This window comes from Periplaneta americana, chromosome 11 (assembly GCF_040183065.1).
Source record: "Periplaneta americana isolate PAMFEO1 chromosome 11, P.americana_PAMFEO1_priV1, whole genome shotgun sequence".
NCBI lineage: Eukaryota > Metazoa > Arthropoda > Insecta > Blattodea > Blattidae > Periplaneta > Periplaneta americana.
The window spans coordinates 178,674,086-178,697,001 of NC_091127.1; the positions used below are offsets into that span (position 1 = coordinate 178,674,086).

Genomic DNA, 22,916 nt, shown 5'->3' on the forward strand with positions numbered 1-22,916 from the left:
TGTTGAAACTGATCAGAAAGAGGAAAAAAAATGGCTGTGTCACTGGTTAACTTCATTTAATGTATCTGTCCATTCCACACGCTCCATTCATCTCCATATCCACATTTCAATGCTTCCAGTCTTAATATTTATGTTTCTGTCCCATACGATACAACACTCCACACAAAGAACTTAACTAGTCTCTTTCTTAGTTCTTTTTCCAAATGTCCGCAGCAAAAGCTCCTTTATCATTGCATATAAGACTAGAGGCTACAATCTTTGCTGCTGATATGTTGAAACAAGAGAAACAGAGAAATGGAGTTACGAAATCTCTCATAGATTCTATACCTTATTTTCTATATCACCATAAAATAAAGGTTACAGCTACGTCATATTTCTGATACTGTGGACTTGACAAAGGGTGTAAAATTCGTAAGTGCAGAAAGCTCCATTTTCCCACCTTAATTTTTAAAGTAATTAAATACCTTATTAACTTTGCACCATTATTATGTAGGCCTACTGTTATTATTCAGTGCTGCTACAGTGAAATTACACCTAGAAAGTTTTTAACTAATTACTGGTATTATTATTATTATTATTATTATTATTATTATTATTATTATTATTATTATTATTATTATTATTATTATCATCTTATTCTTTTCGTTTTTGCATATACGTAGTAATACATTATGTTGTGCTACACAACAGAAGTGAGAAATATTAAATAAATTTTTATTAGTAAATGCTGACGTAAATTGACAAGAAACAGATGTGCGTAAGTACCGGTAACTTGGAAAATAATTTAAATTTGAATACAAGTAAGAAAAGATTTAAAGAACTAAAAGAAGAAACTGGGAAGTGATTTAATCTTCCCATTGCTGTGGTATTGAATCTCCTTATAGTTTTTTTTTTTAATTCCACTTCCAACACAAAAGTTTTGGTGTCTTTTCTCCACTAACATCCATAAATGAATGTATAACATTTCTAAGAAACGATTCAGACTAGCCTACTATTTAAATTTTTTACAGGAAGTTTTCACAAATTGAACTTCATAACGTCCAAGGCACACATACAACTCACTGTATTTTCTTACAGTAGGTTTTACAAATGAATTCCTGACATTTCTCACACTGTTATCACAGTCTACTATATATAGTCACGAAGCTATAGTTTTGAGGATGCTAGAGACAATAGACTGTGCCGATACTATTTCGCATTGTCTGTAATGAGGCGATATTAGCGATCCTAGTGGTGAGCAACTATCTAATGTTTGCATATTTACTACGTATTGAGCTTCGCGACTGTATATACTAGACTGTGCTGTTATTTAGTCAACTGTCCGGAGACAGGTTGGAACCTCCTAAGTGACACCAATAAGGTATCACTCATGAGGCAACTAAGTCAGGAGGTAATGGGAGAGGGTGGTCAGTTTTGCCCCCTTTCCCCCTTTGTATAACTTTTTCTCGGCCATTAATTGATATTGGCCTTTCAGTTTCTGTTGTTTTTCTGCAACTTCTGAACTATGCTCTTGAGGGATCATGTTTTTCTTTGCGTCTGTAATCATTCCGTGTAGAAGCCTAGAGTATGCATTCTCTTCGTCACAAATGGTATTATTACTGTAGTTCCTTTCCTAGATCTTCTATTGTATATAGAATCAGTTTTTCACATTGGATTTTCGTAAACACAACTCTTTGTACTTTTCCAGTATAAACCTACAGATCTATGCAGTATGTTGATTTGACATCTACTGGCTCAGATATTTATATCGTATTTTCCCTCCTTTGAAAGGGTAGCATCCCCTGAATGGAACAAGTTGTTCATCCACAATCACATGGGAATTAGATGTCAAAAAAATAAGAGTAGGCCTATGTATATCTTATTGTACCAATGTATCAGTTTAAGAGAATTTTGGGAAAGATTTTATTTGGAGATAATACATAATATGGAAGCGTGGATAGATGATGATGATAATAATCTTAACCCTCATTAAATATTATTATCCTCTGATTTTATTGCATTTGCTATTATCTTACTGCATTATTGATTCTTTACAGAAACGCTACTGCAGATGGATCGCCAACAACTGCAGAAATTCATCCAGTATCTCATTTCAGAGCATCATACAGAAGTATTGCCAACTGCGCAGAAACTGGCTGATGAAATTCTTCAGCAGCGCTCTGAGATAAATCAAATACCAGGTAGGCTATGTATGTGTTTAGTCCTTTATGTTGTTTCCGGATTGTTTATGAACACACAGGTCAAACTTAAAGACGACGAGTTCTAGGAATTTGTGGATTGTTGTTAATAGTAAATATAATAGTTTTGTTTCTAGTAGCAGTAATCAGAATATTGTTTTCTTGCAACCAGGGGCTCCAGACCCGACTGCAGGAGCAAGTGCAGATGACGACCACAGCTGGCATTTGGACGAAGAACAAGTGTGTGAGCAGGTCAAATCCTATCTGTCTCAAGGCAGTTACTACAATGCCAACAAGCAACTCAACTCCCTGTTCGCGAAGGTAGGAGGAAGTTCATTTTATTAATATCAATTAAACTTATGGTATCTTTTGACACTATCAGTTCTTTTATACGAACTTCAATATCTACGAATAAGGAGCATGTGAAACAAATTTATCAACGCTTTTGGAGTGATGTACTCACACTGATCGAAAACACCATCTACAAATAAATATGACGAATTTTATAGGATGAATAAAAATCACATTCCATGTCTACACATTCATATAAATCGTGTAATGAATACTAGAATTACCGGTTTATTCTTATCCTGCAAATGGTTAGCTTTTAATTAATAATTACATTCCTTCATTTTAATTGATAAAAAATAGCCTATTTTGTGCTCTAAAATTAATTTTCGTACCTAAAAATGTAATATTTATGTATGCGTTTAAATTTATTGTTAACTAGCCGTACCCGTGCGCTCTGCTGCACCCGTTAGAAATAAATATAAAGTAATTACATAATTAAAATAGGACATTTGATCCAGGGAAGATTCGTGTTTGATAGAAGGATACTTAATTTAAATTATGTTTAAATAATTAAAATGCGATCATTTTGGTCCAGAGACCACTCATTTGGTGCAATGACAATTCCTTTAACATGTTTCTTAATTTTTATTACATGCATCCATACTTTAATGAAGACTGACATCTCATTTAGATTTAATGTGTATACTTTATTTTACTTGCTATATGTTTCCGTTGAATTATGATAATAACTTAATTTTACCCTTGTTTTCTACGTATTCAGTAAATGGCGCTTGGGCCACTATGGTTCTGAACCTTTCAAATAACTTAAATAACTTATATTATATTATATTATATTATATTATATTATATTATATTACATTACATTACATTACATTACATTACATTACATTACATTATATTATATTATATTATATTATATTATATTATATTATATTATATTATATTATATTATATTATATTATATTATATTATATTATATAAAAATGTGTTGATAACGGATGTACACCGATAAGTAAGTTTTTAATTTGTTATGGGGGCTCTTGAATCTCAGGAGGAACAAATTTTATTTTACAACAGCGCAACATAATCTGCTTGGCTCATTACCCAATTTTTTTGCATTGCATTTAATGCATATGTATTTTATGTATTTTAACACGATTCAATTGAGCATAGTTAAAATTTGGATTATAAAATAATGGAATGCTAAGCTAACATATTATTACTGCATACTAAATCAATACACTCTCGTGGTTCGTTAATTCTCTGAGATAAACATTATTTTAAGAAATACAGGAAACAAATGTGCAGAATAGCCTATCAAGTTGTTTGTGCATAAGAAGCTATTTTAATCTTACCTGTCCTCAATTCATTCAGAAGTTACTGTAATAACATTATAGCATTATGTCCATATAGAGAAACTACACTTTCCAATGGTGAAATAATTTTTTTTAGTAGGTTATTTTACGACGCTTTATCAACAGCTTTGGTTATTTAGCGTCTGAATGAGATGAAGGTGATAATGCTGGTGAAATGAGTCCGGAGTCCAACACCGAAAGTTACCCAGCATTTGCTTATATTGGGTTGAGGGAAAACCCCGGAAAAAACCTCAACCAGGTAACTTGCCCCGACCGGGAAACGAACCCGGGCCACCTGGTTTCGCGGCTAGACGTGCTAACCGTTACTCCACAGGCGTGGACTGGTGAAATAATAATTAATTACACAAATCGGTTAATTTAGCTTCCGATATTACTTCATACAAACACAGAAACATTCTCTGTAGGTTATGATTCATAGCTTTCGATTGTTGTTGACCAAGGCCCCTTATAGACGAATTCATTTGTTTATTTCATTACACCGCCTTAGATGGCAGTTATTTTAATTTTGAAACTCATTTATCTCATTAAATATCAGTCCTATCAAAATTTTTTTTCAAAGAATAAAACTTATCGGAAATGAGTTTTAAAGAAAGTTTTGTTATGTAACATTTTTCAGAAAAATCAATAATAAGCGAGATATTTCTATTTATTTAATTCAGACCCCCTTATAAACCCCCTTTTAAATAATGTATTTTCAATGCCATATAGCCTAAAATCTAAGTTACAACGAACTTAATTTATATTCCAATTTTCATCGAAATCGGTTCAGCCATTATCGCGTGAAAAGGTAACAAACATACAGACAGACAGACAGACAGAGAGACAGACATACAAACAAAAATTAAAAAAAAAGTAATTTTCGGTTTCAGGGTGGTTAATTATATATGTTAGGACCAATTATTTTTGGAAAATCGAAAATTACCAGAAAAATTTCGGCTACAGATTTATTATTAGTATAGATTAAAATAGGCAGACTGGAAAAGAAAATGTGTTGTAACTTATGGTCAGTTTTGTATTTTGTATTCACAATTAAACTGTGAATCTGCTTTGCGGTGCTTCTATCTGTTTTCATAGTACCTAGAGCAGTCTTTAAGTGGGGGATAAGAACAGTATAGGCCTAATGTCATTTACGATATAGGCCTATACCTACAGCTCCCGGAACACTATACAGTAAATATTGGTAGGTACCATTTATTTAACCCATGAACTAAGAATGGTTAATAGCCACCAGTGTAGCTCAGTAGTTGCACTCAGGCATGGGTTCGATTCCCGCTTGGGTTGATTATCTGATTGGGGTTTTCCCGAGATTTTCCCCAACCGTAACGCAAATGTCAGGTAATCTGTGACGCATCTCCGGCCTCATCTCGCTATCACCAATTCCATCAACGTTAAATAGTTGATACAGCGTCGTTAAATAACTAAGTGAAAAAGTAATGGTTAATAGTTACTCAGTTTCCTTTTATTGCACATATAGGGCTGTGTACTTAAATCAACGATGCTGTGAAAAGTAGGCATAATATAAAAAAGTTCGGTGATCTTTTACATTTTGGGATTATTCCCTTTCAGATATCTTCTTAAAATCATACAAGGACAATTTTTCTCATTAATATTTTGTTAGAAAGAGCTCTTGGTAAGCAGTTTTTTTTACACAAATCCATATGTCGGTAATTAAATGACACTGAGACAGGGTGCGGATTAACGGGGGGATGGGGAGATTCTCCCCCCCCCCCGTTGGAAAGTTATTCCCCTCTCATAAATTCATATTAACATCCCTGCCAGGGATAACTTCTATCTCCTTCTCACAAAATATAATTGTTTTAATATATGTACTTTATAAAGTATAAAGTAAACAAAGAAAATAATATGAATGTATTATCATCACTGGCAAGCTGACAACATTATAGATTTATTAATTTGTCCTACAGAATAATATCTGTAATGTTGACAATTAATATTTGAGGAGAAAAATTCGCCTTGGCGCCGGGGATCGAACCCGGGTCCTTGGTTCTACGTACCAAGCGCTCTGACCACTGAGCTACGCCGAATTCAATCCACAGCACCGGACCGAGCGCTTGGTACGTAGAACCAAGGACCCGGGTTCGATCCCCGGCGCCAGAGCGAATTTTTCTCCTCAAATATTAATTGTCAACATTACAGATATTATTCTGTAGGACAAATTAATAAATCTATAATATTCTCATAGCTGCAGTGCATATATTTGTACAGATTACTGTGCACGTAACTGCGGAATCCCGGCCAAACAAGTCACTCAGCTGAGTGCGCTCCTAGTATAACGGCAGTTGACATTGGACATATATATATATATATATATATATATATATATATATATATACGTCAGCACATATGCCGAACTTGGAGTCAGGCCACAAAGGGAAACATTGAGGGAGGAGTATTCGGTCCGGTGCTGTGGATTGAATTCGGCGTAGCTCAGTGGTCAGAGCGCTTGATACGTAGAACCAAGGACCTGGGTTCGATCCCCGGTGCCGGAGCGAATTTTTCTCCTCAGATATTAAGCTGACAACAATCGATAACTTAGGAATTACACATCTTATCTTAAGGCTGCTCAGGGATATTATTATTATTATTATTATTATTATTAATATTATTATTATTATTATTATTATTATTATTATTATTATTATTATTATTATTATTATTATGATCAAGGTGCAAGACAAGCAACTCAATGTGACCAAGCGTTGAGTCACATAGAATGAGGATAACAATAATTTTACGCATGGTATTCTCTACCCCCTCATCAGAAATCTTAATTCGCACCCTGCACTGAGATAAGTTGCATCATAAAAGTATTGTGGGTGCCAAGATTCAGTAGGCCTGCTGTACTGCATATTTCAAGTGACTGTTTTTGTCAGGTGAGAGAGATGCTACGGGCACGAGATTCCAATGGAGCAAGAATGCTAACATTAATCACAGAACAGTTCCTCTCAGACCCAAGACTGATCCTGTGGAAGACACAGGGCACACCCATGACGGACAAGTGCCGGCAACTCTGGGATCAGCTTGGTACGTATTAATACAATGCTGGTTCAGATCAGACTGTATCACAGAAGATGAAAGCTTTTGTTTTCACACTGTCCTTATCATTAGTATTTATAAAAGCAGACATATTTTCCTTCACTTCAGTAATTTCCACAATACCATACTAGACATTATAGTACTTCATGCTCATGTCTTAAACAATGCATTATGACTTGCAGTATTCAACATTTTATGGTAAGTAGTGAGCTATGAAAGCTTCTTCATGTATTTTTGACGAAAGTAAACTTTGAGCATTTTACAGTATTTATTGGTGCTGACATTATTTCATAAAGAACAGATATCTGTATCTGCCCGGAAGAATATTAGATTAGTTTACAATACATTACATTTTTTACTAGCCGTAGAAATTACAAGTATTGACGGCATCAAATAATAGAAAACAAACATATCTAAATTGGATGCACAACTTTTAGCTTGACCTGCTGAACGCCTGAGATTTTCGTTAGAATAAAGCCATTTCTTCTATGTTGTTTCTCTTCTGGTCTGTCTCTAATTCTTTTTCAGCTTCATCAATCTTACTGGGAACTAGAAACATAAAGAAGAAGAACAATATCAACAAGGAATGAATGTTAATTGATTACTAAGTCTTTAAATTTAAATATTCGTTTGTATAAAATGGTGTGATGTGTGTTTTTTAACGTATTGTGGGAGTTTATTATATAAATTGGAACCTCTGTGTGATATACTGTTAAGATTTCTGATAAGCGTGTGGTAATTCAACTTTATATATTGTGATGTTCTGGGTTATAGTCATGATACAGGATGTTGAATTTTTTTTTGTAGGAATTTATGTTTTGAAGAATGAAACATACTGTATCTAAAATATATATGCAGGGTACAGGTAAATTTCCGAGTTCTCTGGAAACTTTCTTACTTTCTGTTCGAATGGGGACTTTCTTGATAATTTAAGTAATTTGAATACTTCTGTAGATTTTAGTGAAGATCCCCAACTATTAATGCCATAATACCGAATGTACTTAGTAAAGTACACTAATATTAAAGAGTTCCAGGGTGATATTTAGCAAGCATAACATAAACGGCTTAACTTCTCTGATAAATGTTGAATATGACTTTCTCATGTCATATTGGAATGCATCTCTTTACCTAAAGATTTTGTGCATTCTACTATTTACATTTGTTTTTGTTAGTTACTGTTTTAAATTATCTGACACTTCATTATTAAACCTTTTGTCTTAAATTTAACTAAGGCACACTAAGTGTATCTTTTTATTTACTTACAAAATGTACGATTTATACTGTATAAGTTATGTGGCGGCTACATTCAGTACAATAGAGGAATTGCATTACACGAATCACGAATTGTGCAGCATCGCATTTGTATAATCGCAGGTGCATTGTGGGTGTGCATAGTGCTGAACCCTCACTGCAGCAATCAGGAGAAGCAGCACTGGAAGGCCTTGCTGGAAAAGTGGACGCTCATCGATGTGTGCCCGCAGGAGGACCCTGACTTCCGACCACAGCCGCTGCCTCGGCAAGATGGGGTGAGTCATTAAGACATATACAGGGTGTCCCATTTATCTTGACCACCCAAAATAACTTTGTACGCAAGCACCAAATGAAAAATTGTTTCATACAAAAGGTGTACAACTGAAAGGGGGAGCCAACTTTGTAGCGTTATTTATTAATGAGATACGAGTACTAAATGTCACTATGTATTTATTATTCAGTATTTCAATTAAGCTCGTCAAGACCTTTCCAAAAATGTATCACAGAGGATCATTCTAATAAACAGAACGTTAATAAATGGAATGTTATTGGTGCCTTGACAGCATGGTTCCTATGCATAGTATGAAGGGGTTTGACTGTAAGTTGGTGTAAACAATACGTAGTACATTGCAGGTGATACTAAGGGTCGCGTAACCTACTACGTAGCTTTGGTTTTATTCCACTGAACACTGATGGCTGAGTGAGCGATCTGTGCTACATTTGGTTTCATGTGTAAGGAGCGGATTTCTATGTAATTAAATATTATTTTTGCGTGTGATAAAACACAATTAACAAAGTTAAAAATTCCGAACATGAAGTTTCAAGTTTAAAACCCGAATTTTGTTTCACATAAATACACATATTTTCACAAAAAAATTATGTAAATACATATTTTCAGGAAATCTATTATAAACACACAAATTTTGGAGTTTTTTTTACTTAAATAATTTTTTACAAGAACTTTTAAACATTTTAAAACTAAATCAATTATGTCACTGAGAAGTACCCATATGTTATCTTTTTAAGAATTCTTGGTTGTTTCGAGTTTCTAAGCGCTGTGTGGTGTATCCGTTATCCATTTTTGTAATAGTATCGCCTCAAGTTCTGAGAACTGCTAGGCAGCATATCAGTGTTATTATTAGAGAATAAATTAACGTGGACAAGGAGGAGAGATCTTGCAACACATAATTAGGAATGTTTATTGTTGCTGAAGATGATTTCATTCCACGCTTTGTTTGTGAAACACAACAGATAAGAGCTCGGGTATGAATATTATTTAATTTAAACAAATCTCTCGCCTCTCGCTCATGTCCATCAAGTAAGGCAATATGTCTTGTTGTGATTCCCTGTTATCGGGCTTCGTCAATCGATATCCTTCAAGATATACTGAAAGATGGTTGTTTTTAAAAAACGATTTGGCTTTCCTATTAGCAAATCTAAGCGTTTTGTGTGACACCACAAAAAAAACTCGACGAAACATCCAAAAACCTGTTGTCTGAAACAGGGTGGTGCGTGCCGTGGAAATTAAACTAGACTCGCTACCAGGTTCAGAAGTACAAGTACTAAGGGACAAACTCCAGAATGTGTTTGGGAAAAACAGTGGATATAAAAAAATGTGTGAAATTGCTGAAGTATTGGAGGGTGTGCCTGAAGATGAAATTGACGGTGTTTGTGTTTGTGACATTCCTCTCTTTAAATATGCACGTCTGACGTCCTGTGATGTGGAAAGATCGTCTTCACAGTATAAGTCGTTGTTCAGAGATAATCGGCATGCATTTGTGATGGAGAATTTGGAGATGACCTTTGTTGTTCACTGCAATTCTCAGCCAACTACTAGCACTCAAGTGTGATTGGTGAGTACCTAGTAACATTTTTTTTTCCAAGCTGAGTAAGGTATTTTAGTCATATTAAAAAATAAATATTTTTTTATTTTTAGCAAATATTTTCGTACTTTTTAGCACATAAAAAATAAATATATTTCCTAATTTTTTAGCACATAAAAATCCGCTCCTTATTCATGTGTTTACTGTAAACCAAAGCTACGTGGAACAGATTACGTGGTCCTGGGTATCTGCAGTGTAGGTCTTCTACGTATTGTTCACATCAACTTAGTCGAATCACTTCATACTGTGCACAGGAACCATGCCATCAAGGCACCAATAATGTTCCGTTTATTAACGTTCTGTTTATTAGAATGACCTACTGTGATACATTTTTGGACAGGTTGTACACCTTTTGTATGAAAGAATTTTCATTTGGTGCTTACATACAAAGTTATTTTGAGTTATCAAGATAAATGGAACACCCTGTATACTAGCTGAGATCAAGAAGTTGGAAATGAGTTTTATGAATACATAACTAAATTGAAAGTTGCATATTTTCCTCCTCTCCTTTCTTATGTCTCAGAAGTACTTTTTACTCTATTTTTTCTGAAGTAGTGTACGTACATTACTGTAAATGTGCAGGGTTCTTCATTTGGTTTATGCAAGAAATTCAACGAAAACATGTAATGAGTTATCTTCTTCAGCATGCTTGACTTTAGTTCTGTGTATCATAATGCGGTTCAAACCTCACTGAGGCCAATAGATTTTTTATCAAAAAATTTAAAGTGCAGTTTCCTCTTATATTGTTTAGTCAACTGTCTGAAGACAGGTCTGACTTCACAAGTGATACCAATAAAGCACCACTTATGAGGCAACTAGGCCAGGAGATAATGGGATAGGGTGGCCAGTTCCTTTCCCCCTCCATTGCATACATCACCAATTGATTAGCTACATGTTTTCCTCCTATAAGAAAATAAATTTCTACGTCACACAAAATGTTTCGTACATAATGACATTTGGCCCACGTGCAGTTCTACATGTGTAGATGATCTGTTGACAAGAGGAAAGTGTGAACAATGTTAACATTCCTCTGGTAACGATCGTTGTCGTACATTACTTTGTTATCAGGGATAAAGAACTTTTCCCTCCATGTGTCCTAACTCAGAATTAAAATTTAACTAGTCCACACCTGTGGAGTAATGGTCAGCGCGTCTGGCCGCGAAACCAGGTGGCCCGGGTTCGATTCCCGGTCGGGGCAAGTTACCTGGTTGAGGTTTATTCCGGGGTTTTCCCTCAACCCAATATGAGCAAATGCTAGGTAACTTTCGGTGTTGGACCCCGGACTCATTTCACTGGCATTATCACATTCATCTCATTCAGACGCTAAATAACCAAAGATTTTGATAAAGCATCGTAAAATAACGTACTAAAAAAAATTTAACTCCGAAAGATAGTTAGGATTTCAGAAAGATTTTTGTTGATCGTATTTGAAGGTGCAGGAAACCAGTCAACCATTAATATAGCATATAGGCTTCCTGCATGAAATAACATACTTTATATACAGAAGAAAATTAGTGTTTATTTCAGATGAGTTGTGATCTTTCTGTTAGTTAAATAAAATCCTTGCAAACTTACATTTATTAAAACAGAAGGCTGAGAGGTTATTACGTTAATAACTTTGTGCAAACACAGCAGAACATATCAATTTACACAAGATACTCGTAGCATATAGAGCTTAGAATTGTATAAGTTCAGAAAGGTTTTAAATTTGTGTAATAGCTTCTCATTTGTTAAATTGTTGTGTCCATGTTTGTATTTCAAATTGTACTTCCTGCTTGTTACCACTAAGCATTCAATTAAGAGCAACTATTTACTCATAACTTACCGCTAATTGTTAAATGAATGAATCATAGGGAGACTATATATATATTTTTTTAATTTATTAAGCTTGACGCATGATTTGAGTGCATGTACTACCTTTTTTTAGAAAAATAGTAACTTTATTTACTTTTACTATCTTTATATTCATATTCATTGTTTAATTGATTACAAAACAAACTTTGTAACTTTGTAATCATACTCGGCAATTTCCCCAATTTTTTTGTATCCTTAGAATGGTCGTTAAACTTTTTATTTTAATTACCGACACTTCAATGTATGCAGATGCAAACTGAACTGGTATTCAAAAACATGACTTATCCACCCATTTGAAGTCGACTTCACTATTCGTTTCTATTCATATTGTATTCCCCGCCCCTCCCCCCAAAAAAAGTTGCGTTTTATATGCACACTTCAGATTTGTTCACTAATTCATTTACATTTTATTATTAACATCGTTGTTTGTCGTGAAGTGCTCAGCATTAGAAACCAATCAAATAGCTTTCAGAGGACTGTGTAAATATTCTCTGTGTGCTTGTAGTTTAAAGCAATTACGAAGACAAGGAGACAAATCAACTCGAATTAATTATTTCATTAGAATTATAGTTAGTCCAAATAAGTGGTATAGTGTTACAAGAATTTGGGGACTGCGCCTATTCCATTAATTTTCCTCCTAAACAGCAGTGCTTCCTTCTGCATCTAGAACAAATTTGTGTATAAAAAAATTATTATATTTTTAATTTGTTTGTTGAGCGGTAGGCAGATCTTCATCAACAGAGACTCGACATACCGAGGTAATCAAAACTGAATTGAAAAATCTCTACTCAGTACTCTCTGCTTGTTGATTTGCATTTCGAAGTGACAGCTGTCCGCTATGAAATTGGGACATGCTAATCAGGAAGGGATGATTAATTGTTTTGCAGTTGCATATGGCGTTTGATTCGTCAGACAGTAGCTCGGATGAAGATGGAGGTGCAGCTTACAGGGCCATGGAGAATAACAGTCGACGATCCAGGCTTGGCACACAGAGAACGCATCACGCCAGACCCTCCACGTCAGCCATTCCTAGGACCGTGTTCCACAGGTACTACAATATCTTCAAATACACATTTTACAATAATTTCAATGTTGTTGTTGTTATTATTATTATTATTATTACTATTATTATTATTATTATTATTATTATTATTATTATTATTATTATTATTATTGCTGTTGTTTGTTATAAAATACAATTTTAAATGATTTTTCATGATTTTACTTTATGATTATACGAAGTTAGAAATAGTATTATTGAACGATTAAACATTTAATTTCGAAACTTCTAGGCACGTTCTGCAAAATTCCTGATATTCTACTTTCCCTGTCATATGTGCAACATATGTACAATTTTGTTTTTGTAAATTTTAACGTCGACTTTATTTGCACTCGTTATTTTACAATGAAGTTAATTCATTCTAGATCTATGTACACGAAATATTGCAAATTTTACTCGAAAAATAAAAGTACTTTATTCGAAAAGCTTAACGGAAAATATTAATAAAAAAATGGCTATTTAATCGTAATGAAATTTTGCTATTTTCTTCTAGATTTTTGTTTTTTTTTTTTTTTTATATAGTAACTAATTAACAATTATTAAATATTATAGGTTCATTTAAATCTTTGAAAAAATAATGTATAAAAAACTTCTATATAATCATCTTTAAAGATACAACATTTTAGTTCCAGAACAATTTGAATTTAGGAAAAATAAATCCACGGAAATTGCAAATTTAATTTAACTGACAAAATTCTGGAGGTAATTAATAAAAAATTCCAAGTTGGGATTTTTTGTGATTTATCCAAAGCATTTGACTGTACAAATGTAATCTTCATCTTTCGAGGTTGTGAAATTTTTCTTTCATACCATGGCATGATTTTGACTATAATAGTATTTAATTCATTAATATGTCACATCAACGGCCGTATATACGTCATCCAAACATCGTAAGATGAAGATTACATTTGTAAAGTTTCTTTCCACCCATAAGCAGTGCTGACTAAGATCAGAGGCTATGGACAGTACTCTATAACAGAGTCGCCAGTATGAAAGGATAATTCCAAGCCTTTGGCGTGAGACGAACTCGATAGCTCAGTGGTAGAGCGCCTGACCGGAGAACAGGAAGTCGCAGGTTCGATTCCCACTCGAGGTTGTGAAATTTTTCTTTCATACCATGGCATGATTGTGACTATAATAGTATTTAATTCATTTGACTGTATAAATCATAAAATGCTCCTAGACAAATTAGATTGTTATGGAATGAAAAGCATTGCACACCAATGGTTTCATTCATATCTCATAGATAGGAAACAGAAAGCTGAAATCAATACAATGAATAACACTATGAAATCTACCTCGAAATGGGGAACTATCAAACAAAAACTGAATAGACTACTGTATGGTGGACTTTATGTTGTCAGCAAACAGCTGGATACATTAAGAAGATTGATTGATTGATTGATTGATTGATTGATTGATTGATTGATTGATTGATTGATTGATTGATTGATTGATTGATTGATTGATTGATTGATTGATTGATTGATTGATTGATTGATTGATTGATGGGGAACTATTAATAATGGAATTTCACAAGGATCAGTATTAGATTCCTACTTTTTCTAGCGTTTATAAATGATCTTGCCCCTCTAATGAAAGATGTAGGTCATCCCATATTATTTACAGATGATTCAAGTATACTGAGTGTTCAGTTCAAAATGTGTCATGGCTCGCTGTATGCCGTCATGTGGCTAGCCGATGAGCCTAGAGAATTCAATCTTCCTACACTTCCGCAGAGGTGTATAACCTAAGAGGCAGAGAAGTTGCCTATCAAGTACGGCGTTCATTCTGAAGAGTACGTACAGATACGTACGGTAACGCCGGTAGTGGCAGGAATGTGAACTGTTTGGAAATACGTACTGTCGGGATATGGGGAGAGGGTTAAGACGATTACTTACGTATTTGTTGACATTAACTTCGACGGTCAACATGGACACGGAGCATTTGATTTGTGTTGTGGAATGTTACCGTACGCAACCGATGATAACAAATACCCTGCGTACGACTTGCCGGCGCAAAACACAGTTCGAAAGAGGTTATGGTAGCACACAGACCGTACAGACCGCCATCTGTTGCTACGACGTTCAAGTTATACCGTACACGTTCTCAAGTTCAGATTGAAGAACGCCTTAAATAATAGGCAACTTCTCTAACATATAAGCTGAAACTCGCTTCAAATCGGTGACCCAACAACAGTGACGTCATGACACACTTTGAAATGAACACCCAGTAGTAATTACAGCCAGTAATTCCAACACATTCCAATCTTCAACAGAAGCAATTCTCCTCAAAGTATGTGATTGGTTCTAAGCCAATAATTTAGTATTAAATTGTAACAAAACTAACATAATCCAATTTAAATCCTGTCCAAATTCAACCTCGCAAATTTCTAGCCCAATAATTAACAACAGGTCCCTAATAGAAACAACAACCAAATTTCTTGGCTTACAAATCGATAATGTGTTAAATTGGAAAAATCATATTAAAGAAATTACCTTCAAACTAAATTCAGCATGTTTTGTTATTAGATCTATGCAAGAGACAGTAAATATCAAAACCTTAAAAACAATATACTTTGCATACTTCCACTCGGTAATGAGTTTTGGAATGATATTCTGGGGAAATTCTACAGATGGGAACAATATAGTCCTACTACAAAAAATAGTAATTAGAACAATAGTAGGTGCCAAATCTAGGGAATCGTGTAAGATAATTTAAAAAAAGTTACAAATAATGCCCATGCCTATATTTTCTTTTATGTAATCGTGAAAACTTTGTAACTAATTCAACAGTACGTAATATACTCGTCAAGAAAATTACTTATATACTACATTGACAAGTCTATTGTGCTATCAAAAAGGAGTGTATTATAGGGCATTATGAATTTTAATAGCCTTATCATGGATGTAAAAAACCAAACTCAAAATGTAAGTAGTACCTAATTTCTCATACCTTCTATTCATAGATGTATTTGACATTCAGCAACGCTGTATGAATATTTCTGTCTTGTATTAAGATTCAGTATTAATCCCTGGTGTTGTACTAGTATATTGTAAAACCTTTCTGTATATATTTCAGCAGTAGCAGCTGAAACCTTCAATGCTGCCAAATATAGGAGAGGTAGACTGTTAATGGCTTAAATGCCAAAACAGCACAATGGAAACCAACGAACCAACCAACAATATTTAAACTAGACTGTAACTATGAATTAAGATTTTGTAGTACTATTAAAATCTTTTTGACATGTTCCATATTCTAGATGTGAAGCAATGTACAAATACCGTGGGGAATGTAAATAAATACAATCATAGACGGTATTCCCAGACAATTTAATTGTTCTCGGCTCTTCTTAAGAGTAAAAAAAATGTTTAATTATAGTATGATACCTTGGTAATTATTACACTTCAGAATACTGTGATGTTATTTCTTCCTGATTATCCAATAATTAATTATTAGATTGCTAGTTGTGAAACATTCAAGACTTAAGAGAGAAGGATTTGATTAAATCATCAGCTCTTCAGTGAGAGTGATCACAAGGATCCTGAATACAGAGCAGTTGTGTTTTAAGTCGATTAATTAAAAAAAAAAAATACTAAATTTTGGATTTGGGATTTGCTTGATGCCAAAATATCATATTGACAAAATTATCTTTCGTGAAAATATAAATGACTTCTCTGTAGCTTAACATTGTAAAGTTAATAGATATATAAGATAATTCGCTTAAACATTTCAGACTTCCAATTAATATAAAATTATTTATGTCAGTTGTTCTTTTCAAACTTAAATTAATATAAAATTATTTAGCTGTGTATTTCTTGACTGATTGCGAGAAGCATTTTGTACAAGTGCCAAACGTTACATTAAAGATCTGTAAATTAGAAATGGAAAATCGAAGTGTATACCAGTAATAAAATACACTATTAACTTGTAACAGCCACAAAATCTACAATTTAGTTCTATATCTATACAAGTTCGTGATTACACTGCTGACAGAGGGCTAAATTTTGAAAAACTATAAGGAACAGAATCAACGTACAACAATAATGTTATTTCTCTTATATATGAGAACTTTTTCCGCTTTTGAGTCTGTAACTAAAACATTAAACAATCTGACTATGTCTTCTTCAACTCCTAATATGCTATCTAAGTAGGAGTACTTCTGTTTTGATGAACTTTCTTTATCAGTCAAGTGTACGTAATTTAGCATAAACGCAAATAAAAATATATAACTTTTTTTCAGAGGACGTGAAAGCACATTTCGAAAATTGTTGGGGTATGTGTGGGCAGCAGAAGAGTTTAATATAACAATATAGGCCCACAGATATCTGTAGAATAGTGCCAAGAGAGCCTTATTTTGTCAAAAGTCCTCAGGCTTTCGAAATGTGTTTCATTAATTTCCTCATACTGTAATATGGTTTAGCACTGGTAAGTTGTATGACCATTTCACAACGAAAGTGTTCGTTCCCAGGGCTCTGGACGCGGTGGGCATGTCCTGGGACAACCTGCACCTCAAGCACATCCTGTCCAGCGACACTTACTGCAGCCATGTTCCAGACAGCTCTCTTACTGTGGGCAGTTTTAACTCTCAAGGACAACCTTTGTGGCACGGTGAGTCACATTTAACACTGCTGTGATCTCTATGTAAATACAGAATTAACCTTTCGATTGACCACTAAATGTTACATTCATTTCGTGACAATTGTTATAAATTGTAATACTGATATCCGATATAATTTTATAAGTAAGTTAACAAAGTTCTATTTGTTCTGTAATTATATTGAGCAACTTTTTAGTTTCTTTTAAGTTTACTTACTTACTTACTTACAAATGGCTTTTAAGGAACCCGAAGGTTCATTGCCGCCCTCACATAAGCCCGCCATCTGTCCCTATCCTGTGCAAGATTAATCCAGTCTCTATCATCATACCCCACCTCCCTCAAATCCATTTTAATATTATCCTCCCATCTACGTCTCGGCCTCCCTAAAGGTCTTTTTCCCTCCGGTCTCCCAACTAACACTCTATATGCATTTCTGGATTCGCCCATACGTGCTACATGCCCTGCCTATCTCAAACGTCTGGATTTTAAGTTCCTAATTATGTTAGGTGAAGAATACAATGCGTGCAGTTCTGTGTTGTGTAACTTTCTCCATTCTCCTGTAGCTTCATCCCGCTTAGCCCCAAATATTTTCCTAAGCACCTTATTCTCAAACACCCTTAACCTATGTTCCTCTCTCAGAGTGAGAGTCCAAGTTTCACAACCATACAGAAGAACAGGTAATATAACTGTTTTATAAATTCTAACTTTCAGATTTTTGGACAGCAGACTGGATGATAAGAGCTTCTCAACCGAATAATAACACGCATTTCCCATATTTATTCTGCGTTTAATTTCCTCCCAAGTATCATTTATATTTGTTACTGTTGCTCCAAGGTATTTGAATTTTTCCACCTCTTCGAAGGATAAATCTCCAATTTTTATATTTCCATTTCGTACAATATTCTGGTCACGAGACATAATCATATACTTCGTCTTTTCGGGATTTACTTCCAAACCGATCGCTTTACTTGCTTCAAGTAAAATTTCCGTGTTTTCCCGAATCGTTTGTGTATTTTCTCCTAACATATTCACGTCATCTGCATAGACAAGAAGCTGATGTAACCCATTCAATTCCAAACCCTGCCTGTTATCCTGAATTTTCCTAATGGCATATTCTAGAGCGTTCTTTTAAGTTAATTTTCAAAAATGTTAATTTTTTTTTCAGTTAGAAGAAAAGGCACTCAATTAAAATGTAAATTGGAGATGCTATGTATACATCAAAAGGGCGAGATGAATTACACAGTCTTTAAACCTAATATCAAACAATTTATTTTACATCTTCGCATTTCTACATTTCACACTAGATGTTTTACTTCTTTTTGCCACAATGCCACACTTGCGGCCCCTGCAGACGAAGCCACTTTACAGCGCCACTAGTGAACATGTGTTAGTGGCATTGCAGAATCCCTGCTTTACACTAGAGTCTTCCAGTGAACATGGACAAAGGACGAGATATACTTTTGGCAAATTTGCTCATACGGAGAAAGAATAGACGTAAAAATAAAAGAAGAGTCTGGGTTCATCCATTGGTTTTGTAAAGACTGATTCAGGGACTATTTCGTACTTTGATGATTTAAATTACAACAATAAAAAGTTTTTTTTCGTATTTTCACATTTCAAGAGCTTCTAGATGGAATTAACAATGAAATCCGAAAAAAGGACACCGTGGCACATTAGGCTGTGTACATAAGATTTCAGTCACAGAATCCTGTTCTATACATGGTTTTCTTAATGGTACAATCATATCATTCAACGTTTAAAGCTGCTATCTCTAAGGTAACAAAGCCTTATAGTTGGACTGCGGAAGTTTATGCAAATCCATAAATATATTTTTTGATTGTGCATATATATAAAAACTTGACTGGCTAGGATGTATTACCAATCATGATTATGAACGTTGTTTTGGAAGTCGGCATAAAGCGGTTAGGTACTTACTGCTTCGACAGTCCTTTATTCATTTTATCTTGATTACTGCATTAACAACAATGGCAGGGTTGATAAGCTTGGAGAATAGGGTTGCCGCTGTCCAGCTTTCGGCAGAGTTGTCCTGGAATTTGATCCCGGGCAAACACAATTTTGTCCCACTTATGTTGATTTTGAGAGCAGGAAGAACAATGTTCTAAATATGTTCATGGAAACACAAATGTTGTTGTTTTCTAATGCCAGGCATTTGACAATAAAGTCATTTGACCTCTTGCACTCCAATATTTTTCAAAGATATTGTCATGGTTAGCCACTGACGCACAGATTTTGAGATGTTCTGAATCCATTTCTTGATTTGAGTTTCACAATGGGGAAAAACAAATGTGAATGAGTATGTAAAGTTGTTGTTGTTGTCTAGTGCCTTGCATCTGGCAATGAAGCCATTAGCAGTCGTGCTTTCCAATACTTTTGAACTGTAGTTTCTTCTGATCCTAAGTATCTTCTGAGTATGTAAAGTCATTTCCTTAGTTTTCATATTTTTATATTAACTCTGTGGGCTTCATTAATTCATAGGCAGATCCTTCACTGCAAGCACAGCATTATTGAATCTTCTCTCTTTACCGCCTTCCTCTTCGTCTCTGCACACAATCCACGTATTTTAATGTTTTCTATCATCTGATACTTCTTCTGTTTTGAACTTTTTTCTCATTCATCATTCCTTCCAGTGTAACCTTTAGTAGGCAGTTTCTTCTCGGTCAGTGACCCAGCCAATTTCTTTTTTTCTTCCTGATCAGTTTCAGCATGATTCTTTCTTCACCCACTCTTTCTAGCACAGTTTCATTTCTTATTCTGTCTGTTCATTTCACACGCTTCATTCTTCTCCATAGCCACATTTCAAATGCTTCTATTCATTTCTCTTCACTTCGTCGTAATGTCCATGTTTCTGCCCCCATACAATGCCACACTCCACACGAAGCACTTCACTAGTCTTTTCCTTAGTTCTTTCTCCAGAGGTCCGCAGAAGATGCTCCTTTTTCTATTAAAAGTTTCCTTTGCCATTTCTGTCCTCCTTTTGACTTCCTGGCAGCAGCTCATGTTACTGCTTATAGTACACCCCAAGTATTTGAAGCTATTTACTTGTTCCACTGCCTCATTTCGAATTCGCACGTTTACCTTCTTTATTTTTCTTTCGATATCTATGGTATTCGTCTTTTTTGCATTTATCTTCATCCCATACTGCTCACAGCTGTCATTTAGCTCCAGTAGCATATCCCTTAGTATCATTTCTTCTTCTGCTAACAACGCCATACCATCAGCAAACCTTACGAACTTAATTCTTCTTTCTCCTACTATCACCCCTCCCATGTTCTGACAACAGTTCTTCACTAAATCCTCCAAGTAGATGTTGAACAGGGTGGGTGGAAAAGGATATTCTTAAGGTTTAAGTTATTAATATGGACACTTCACTTTAAAATTACTTTAATGCTTAAATGGAAAATATTGAATTTCATATTGACTGTTTTTACTTGTGAGATGATGTGAAGTAGATTGCATTAAAAAAATAGGCTTGTCCCTCCTTGCGGATGAGGGGTTTGTGCAGTCCAGCAGTCCTTGCAAAGTGACAATCCTATTGGAGAAGCATGTTTTGAAATGTGTTAAACTGAGGTGCATATTAAAAGTGACCAGTGCAGAAAACATTAACCACTTCCCTGATTAACCAGAGTTAACTCGGGTTGCTAACTTGTGTCAAAATTTATTAACCCAAGTTAACTCGTTTGAGTTCCATTTTCGCTGCTAAGGATTATATCCCGAATATATACGTTTACATTCTTTCTTTAACCTTTTCCTCACTACATGGCTACAGAAGTTAGTGATATTGCTATATATGGTGGTGTGTTTTGTACTTCTTCCTTGCGAGTGGAATTCTATGCTCATATAGCATTCACACACAGTAGTGAGTAGATGCTAGTTAGTTTTGGTGGTTTCTGTTTGTGTTTAGTGTTTTTTGTGCTGTTCTGTGTAAAGATGGATCAAGTTAGTGATTCCGAAACACTTATTCTGCACCTCCGAGGTCCCCATTTCCTGAAATTTTAACATTGTTTCTGATAACGATAACTCTCAATTTTTTAAATTATTCTTTAATAATGACCTCATCAACTTTATATTCGAGGAGACGATTCGGCATGCTAATAAGTTTCACAGAATGCTGAAAATAATTCGTGGCGGCCTACTACAGACTGTGAAATACGTGTACTTTTGGGCATAGTGATACTGCAGAACATTATTCACAAACCTGAAGAACAGATGTACTGGTACAAATATTCAATGACTGCTACACCATTCTTCCCAAAATGCTCTCATATAGGAGAGCAGATACTACTGTCCGGAGTGCAATGTGCCACTGTGCATAATACCCTGCTTTCGAGTCTTATCACAAGACAAGCAACATTTAACGCCTTGATAACAGCACTGGTATTGTACCTCATTATTAATCCATAAAAAAACATAAGTTGGTAAATAGTTCCGGAGAAAATCAAAGTGGGACAACTACCAGAGCTGGAATCAAGGTGCACGAGATAACTCGGGATAATAATTCAGGGATGAATGTATGTCTATTTCATAGTGATTTTTAGGTATGTAAGAAAATTAGTGATGTACAGTGATTCTGCAATATTAAATGACCTCTTTACGAAAATAAAAAAATGTGACACTTTTTTTTCACAAAACTGGTAAAATATATAGTAAGGGAAGAGGTTAAAATGGCAAAATAAATATCACATTCAAAGAAGTTACAACCGGGAAACAGAAGAGAAGAAATGTCACTAGTGCCCATCAAGTGTGTTAAAAACGTGAGTTTTAAAAACAAAGAGGTCACAGTTCCTTGCAATTCTTCTTCTTCGGTTGGATTATTGATTTTGTCCAGTCACACACAGGGCTATGTTTGTTTGCTGGTATCGTATTTTTAGTGGTTTAATTTGATTAGTTTTCGTACTTTCGCATGCAAATTATATTATTACTCATTGTGCTGGTTTATAATATTATTAGCTATTCAATATTGCCATTATTACATTATTTACATTATAAAAATATTGTATATTTCGTCAGAATAAAGCAGCAACTGAGGAAAAACTTTGGTTAAGCAATAATGTTTACGGCATATGAGTTATTGTTAGTGCATATTTCAGCAACTTTAAGGCCCAGTTTCTTCAACCTTTGTTAAAATGCACCTAACATAGCGTTAATTAACTGTGAGTTAAAAGTATGAATTGCTGTTAAAAATATTGCGTTTCTTCAACTTTACATTTCACATTTTAACATTCTGTTTGTTAACTCTCTGTTAGGAACAGAGATTCTAGAGTTTAACCATAACTTACAAACAAGTATAGGCTCACTTTTGTTTTCTGAACTCTGACAATTGCGATT

At 34.6% G+C, this 22,916-nt stretch overlaps 1 protein-coding gene across 1 annotated transcript in view; it reads left to right on the forward strand.

Moving 5' to 3' along the window:
• The window catches only part of LOC138708579 (zinc finger SWIM domain-containing protein 5-like), a 122,142-nt gene that overhangs the window by 87,897 nt on the left and 11,329 nt on the right, over positions 1–22,916 (forward strand). Inside the window, exons 4-9 of the mRNA XM_069838697.1 lie at positions 2,037–2,180; positions 2,350–2,498; positions 6,760–6,910; positions 8,297–8,448; positions 12,798–12,958; positions 17,442–17,581. Of these exons, the coding sequence (XP_069694798.1) occupies positions 2,037–2,180; positions 2,350–2,498; positions 6,760–6,910; positions 8,297–8,448; positions 12,798–12,958; positions 17,442–17,581 (897 nt within the window). The remainder of the gene's footprint in view (positions 1–2,036; positions 2,181–2,349; positions 2,499–6,759; positions 6,911–8,296; positions 8,449–12,797; positions 12,959–17,441; positions 17,582–22,916) is intronic.